General features: G+C 34.5%; 1 protein-coding gene across 6 annotated transcripts in view; it reads left to right on the forward strand.

The window, feature by feature from the left end:
* The window catches only part of ATP8A1 (ATPase phospholipid transporting 8A1), a 101,045-nt gene extending 96,271 nt beyond the window's left edge, over positions 1-4,774 (forward strand). For all 6 annotated transcript variants that reach the window (XM_059844910.1, XM_059844912.1, XM_059844909.1 and 3 more), the window contains one exon: positions 309-4,774. In XM_059844910.1, the coding sequence (XP_059700893.1) occupies positions 309-406 (98 nt within the window). In that variant the 3' untranslated portion in view covers positions 407-4,774. The remainder of the gene's footprint in view (positions 1-308) is intronic.
* Positions 4,775-6,626: the final 1,852 nt, after the last annotated feature.

Here is a 6,626-nt window from a genome sequence, read left to right on the forward strand (position 1 = left end):
ATTAATAACAGCAGTAAAATTATGCCTTTCATTGCATTTGTTTATAGTAAAAGTGCAGTATCCTAAATGCATTAGAACATATTCTTTGTCTGTGGTTAAGTTGCCCTTCATACCTAAGGTACTGTGCAGAGCTCTTTCTGCTGTTCTATAACTGCACAATTCTGTAAGAAATGGCACATGATTTTACTCACTGTTGAAAAGACGCTTATTCCCCTCTATTCACCTTTGTTAAGTTGCTTTTATTAAAGCTTTAAAAAACTAAAAATGATCAAAACTTAATTTGTTTCTGTTTTGCTTTGTATCTGCAGATGGCTACGCCTTCTCTCAAGATGAAAATGGGATTGTTTCCCAGTCTGAAGTCATAAGAGCTTACGATACCACAAAGCAAAGGCCTGAGGAATGGTGAAGGAGCACAGCTGGACATCTGGGCCTTAGTTGTTACTTTTGTGAGACAGGCTACTAGATCTTTGCTGGGAGCTGCGACCATGGTCCAGTTATCAGACATTGAAAGATCTATGACGGTCTTGTTCCATAAAGTTTGGATTTGTGTATTCAGTAGACATAAGCACTGTGCAACTATACTGTAACACACCATCTCTAAATTTTTAACGAGTATTTGCTTAGCCTTTGTAAACAGATTGGAATTTACCTTGTATCTTGCCAGCTTGCTTATTTTACAATGAAATTGGATCAATACTGGTCATACACTAGAAGGGCAGTGGTCGGATTGCTAAATGTACTTTACATTGACAGGTCAACTAGCATCTGTGAAGGTTTTTAAGTGTTAATATATTTAAATACATTTGATAACAAGCCTTTGATTTCAACAAGTGCTGAAAAAAACCCAGTATCTTAATGGTGTTAATTCACCTTCTTTAAGAAAGATTTTGAGTCAAGATGCTCATAGATGTTTGTGTCAAACTAATCTAAAAACATTTGCCAAAGAAGTTCCATAAATGTTTTCTGTTAGAAACAATTTGAAAGGAAACTATCTCCAGTCCTGATTTCAGAACTGCATGCTTCAGTCTCCACACTTGAGGAGAAGGTATAGTGAGTCTAATTTGAGTGGCCTTTTTGGCATTTGCTTTCAAAACTGCAAGTCTTTGCACCTTTGGCCTTATACAAGCTTTCCCCTTATTTTCATTTAGTATTGTGTATGTTGAATATGGCTGCCAACTTGTTTAATGGAGTACACGTAATACTTTATTCAATTTTTAAGAATTGCTCTGCCTTACTTCCCTTTAGCAAACTTAATTATTTTTGTGATGCTTAGTTGTATCTGCTTATACTGTAGGTTCAAAAGAAAGTTTGTTTAAACTTATTTTTTAAAATTAATCAAATTTTCAACATTTTTATACTAGGATTATTTGAAATGCATACATTGAAATACAGAGCAAAGCATGCCCTTCGCTAGTCTGTGGTATGTACTGGTTTATTTGCACTAAAGTCACTTCCTATAAAGGTGTGAAATACATTGCAGCAGTCTCTTTACAACTTATTGGTCATGCAGAATACTTATATACTCTCACATTTAATTAAAACCGAGAGGAAGTGACTGCAGAAAAAGATACACACCTGGTATGAGGGGAAAAAAATAGGGTGGTATTAAATGAGAGCATTGTAATACATTCTTTAAGTAGTTATACTTGGTATTTCTCAACTTAGCATCCAATAACCGTCAGGTTTCAAGCTAAGAAAGGCTACTTGAACTTTAAAATTTAGCTAATTCTTGCCACTCTTTAGTCCATATTTAATTCTGGGTTTAAAGGCCACCACAATTCCATTAAAAATACAATTTTCTATAGTAGCAGTTGGGTTTTACTGTTAAGTAAATTTTTGTGCATTGCATAGGAATGATCTCTTTTTTCCTTTCAATGGAGATCAACCAAATGGAAAAGCAGAACAACATCCCCAGTGATCTGTTAAATTAGATATTTCCTCTTTGCTCTCCAAATCATAACAAGTCATCCAGTCCCATCTTTTCTCTGCCCTCCTTCATTTTTCATATACTAAAGGTGACTTAACCTCTTTGCCTTTCATCTAGCTAAATGCTTAACATGCAGTTAATCTCACTATCCGAGTTTCTCACCCTCCATTCAAAGAGAAACTTAAAAATATCCAGAGAAAGCCCAACAGAAGGCAGTTTGTGAAAATACATATTTAGGAAGGTGTATCAGTGGCAAGGCAGTCTGCATTTCATATGTGTGCTATGCAGTGTCTTCCTCTCACCAGCCCCGAGTGATCTTTTAAACAGCAGGCACAAGGAGAAGGGGAACTAGAAACAGTACTGCCAGTCAGTCATGCAGACAGAACTGCCTTCAGAAAAGCCATTGCAGGCATAGACAAATAGATGATCAATATGGGAGGGCCAAATCACTTGACCTAAGGCAAGAAAAAATTCGGGGGCATGCCCCTTTCCTAAAATGGGGATCCCTATTTGCTGTCATCCAAGGGACAATGACCACCTTCAAAACATTTCTGAAATTAACCATGACACTGTTACTCCTTTTTAATCTTTCTGTGTACTTAATTCATATAAAATTAATCTATACGTAGTCTCTTCATGGGCATTTTTTTTTCTGTTCTAATTGGTCGAATTGCTAATTATGCAGATACAGATTAGAATACACTGTGAAATATATACAGTGAGATATTTACATGATCTCTTATTCTTCCTATGAAATAAAATTCTGTTTTACCATTTTAATACCGTTTGAAGAAAACAACACACAGTGCATCCCAAATTAACTACCTTAAAAAGGAAGAAAATGACTGAAACAACTCTAAGATCCTCAATTCGGACTAATTTAAAGGTTTGTAAGATAATCTTATCACAGCATTTCATGCTTGCATTTTTTCAGAATTTGAAGGAATATTTCACAAAGTGCATTTTTTTACTACTTCTGATGAATTTTTCCCCCATCTTGTACTTTCTCTGATAATTAGTGGTCGAAAGATACCACCTTAAAAATAGCAAAAAGAAAAATGTGGCAAAAACGGTGAGTTTTGATTGTTAATGCAATTCCATTTTAAAATACAAAATTATCTTATCTGTGTGTCCTTATTTTTAAATCAGGCCAAGTATACTATATGCACTTTTTTTCATGTTAAGTACACAGAAATATAATCTAGTTCCATCCTGTTAGTATGTCATACCTTTGTTAAAATAAGGGGATTCTGCTGATGTTTGTTTAAAGGAAAAAAGAACAGCTGAGGTGGAAATGCTCATAACAATGCCTCTGTTCTTACTGTTCAAAAATTCAAAAGTGTATTAAATAGAGAGTTCACACAGACTTCTCCATCTCTTTCATGGGCACTGCAAGTTAGTATTAAAAATTTCCATCTAAAAGATGAACCTGTGCCACTAAAAAATCGGGTATCTTATATAAATACTTTTGCTTGATTATTTTTAAATATATACATACATATATATAGAAATTATTCAAAAGAGTAACTGGAAAAAAATTTTAACAAACCTATCGACAATTTGTATCTGGAATTTTTTCTTGCCATTTCCTAATTTTACACATATTTTTGCAAAGCAGTTTCAACAGATTTATACTTAGTCATCATTCTATTTGTATAAAATGATAAATGAAATATTTTGAAACACTAAGAGATAGCTGAAGATTCTTATATGTCCACATGCATCCATAAAATTCACCTTGTTACAAAGATGAGCATTGTCTTAAGATGTGTATCATGACATTTGAACCCATCTTGAATGATGAGTAATTTGGAATACATGTTAAATTTAAGGAGAAAAGTTTTTCCCTTTTTTTCTTGTGTATTGTGTTGAAGCAGTTGTAGTTCTGATGAATTTATCATTCTGTCTGCATGAGGCACTATTTCTAAGTGTTCTGAGGCGATGCATGGTGGTTGTTGATCCCTGTTTTTTAATGCCTTCGTTAAATGTCTGCTCATAATATATTGAGAAGCTAGTGCTGTGTAAGCAAATGAGTTTGTCAGTTCAGCTTCCTTGGCACTGGATGTTTTCACTGGTTACAAAACTCCACAAATGAGAATCTCCTTCCCCCCTCTGCCCTCGCTCCCCCAGTTTCCTTGCTGTTAACCAATAGATCTTTATTAAACAAAGGAATATTTTAGCATTCCAAACCTGGTTCCAGCTTATGCAAACCACTACTCTTATAGGGCTCAACTGGACTGCTTGTGAGTATAGGGACTACTCATCTGAGCAATGATGTGCAAATTTGGGCACTTTTGAGGGTTGATACTGAAATAAAAGTGTTTCCATGGAGAGTGTGATTTGTAATTGCAAAGCTGTGACCAGAACAAGTTTGTTGTTTTTTTTAAAGTCATATTTTATGGTGTTTTTTTAATGTAGCATAGAAGCCATAAATGCATTAATATTGTTTTTCTACTTCTACATAATTTTTCATAACAATTTTCAGTGTTTGATATGTATTAACCGCTGCAGAAAGCGGTCAGTCTGAAACAACAAAATTTGCATTCAAGATGAAGTGAGGTTTTACAGCTCCACTAAGCCATTACTGCTGAAACTGTTGTGGAAATTATGAAGCTGCATGAATGAAGATTTTTTGACTCGGTGTTTATGGTAGTTTCTCAGGTTTAGTTTTAACTGGATGTTAAATGCACTGTGTTTTTTAAATAGTTCTTTTAGTAACACATTCAGTTCTATGCAGTGTTAAATGTCATTTGGCATTTGGTGAATGTGCATGTTTTGAACTGCAAATTTTAAATGTTTTGTCATTTAATTGTTAAAAATGAATAAACTTTGCCATTAAATTAAGAAGCTTTATTGACTTTATTGGTTGGAAATGCTAGGGATTACTTTCAGAGGAAAACATATCATTCTTGGTTTTGCATGCTTTAAAATGAGACATACCAGAAATATTATTTCATAAATATCATCGAGTTCTTGCATTTTTTAAGGTAAACTGAAAAAGCAGAAAATTGGTTTAAGGTTTGTTGGGGTTGGGTTTTTTTTGAAAACCTATTTGGAGATGTCGTTTTCAGTTCTCATGTCAAATCTAGAAAATTTAAAAAAAAAAAAACCAAAACACCAAGGAGCACAGGAGTCTGCAACTTAGTGACTTCCAGCCACGTCCTAACATATTCTGGTGGTGATACCCTATTTTGAAAGAGAAATATGTAGTACAAGAATGGTAAGAGTAGGAATGAGGAAACAACACCTCTCTTTTCAGACAACAGTGGTAAATACTGTGTCCTTTGGCTTTGATAGTCACTGGTATTTCTTTCCTCAAACAGAGCCCACCACTGAAAAAAATCAATATATCCAAACTTCAACTGCTTTTTGGTAGTAGCTGGGTGACTGATTTTTATATATACACTAGACAATGAATTATTTTGTATTCTGTCCGAGCAGATTCGATAATTCATGCACCTTAGATAGTGCTAGTTTCACAAGATCCAGCCTGTAGTAGCAGATCTGATTTAAGGATATTCTACCTCATAATATTTTAGCATCTCTATTATACTGGCAGTCATGAGATCATTGAAATTATTCATTTTGTAATCCAGTTTATAATGATCCAGGCTCCCTCTCAAATCCTTTCCCTTCTTTCTTACAGCAAACATTATTTTTAAGCTAAAATCATTTCACTAACCTGATTCACACTACAGCCTCGAATTTGCACAAGCCATAGATGGAAAGAAAAAAAAGAACAGAAAGGCATTTCCTTGTCTGCCTTTGCTAATGAAAAGAGGATAGCATGGAATTATAGCCTTGGTATAACTGTGAGTCAAAAATTTTATGTGATATTGTGGGGCAGTGGCTCCCTCAAAAGCAGACTCATTGTTCAGAGGAGTTTAAGTCCAGACAGCACATTGCAATAGGCAGGAAAACAGCGCTGAAAAACTACTTGAATTCCTTAATGTTCCTTAATGTCCTTATGTCAAGCTGTAACTGAGCAGTAATGACAAAATACTTTTGAAATTGTCATTTTTTTTATCCCAGTGGAATTAGTATTACAAATAATCCATGAGTTTACACAGCCACATACTGTACTGCTTACCTAGTTTAAAACAGAATCCTTCAGACATTCTTGCAAGTACTTGTAATGTTTTTCCTAGCACTGGAAAGTCTTGATGCATTTTGGAGATACACACTTCAGAATCCCAAATTGTGGAAACACTAAACAAATGGCAGGCCACTATTGCTCATAATCCACAGAAGGCTTGGGTTTCATCTAAGTCATTACCAGTTAATGGCAATCAAAACATTTGTTGCATTGTGTGTGAATGACAGTAATCAATTTAATGACTGTGAATATTCTTTCATTTTGATTTCAGATTATTGTAGTGCTAGTAAAAAGGAGTATGAACTGAGTTCAGAATTCCAAAAGAAATAGTTAAATCTACTTTGTTAACAAGGCATTAAAGCAAGTACTGCCTGTAAATGTTACTTCTGATAGTAAGCAACTGCATTCAGTTCAAGTTTTCAGTTCAAGCATCCAGCTCTTCAAACCATTTCATTAGTCATTAAAGTGCTATCACAATGTCATTTCTGTTCTGTCTGCAAGTTTTAGGAAAATTTCCTGTTCCTATAAATCATAGGAGTATCTAGTGCCAAAAAGCTCTTTCCATTAGGAAGGAAATTCAGCATTCTCGCCTGCACACCAAAT

This window comes from Haemorhous mexicanus, chromosome 4, assembly GCF_027477595.1.
Source record: "Haemorhous mexicanus isolate bHaeMex1 chromosome 4, bHaeMex1.pri, whole genome shotgun sequence".
In the NCBI taxonomy this organism is placed as follows: domain Eukaryota; kingdom Metazoa; phylum Chordata; class Aves; order Passeriformes; family Fringillidae; genus Haemorhous; species Haemorhous mexicanus.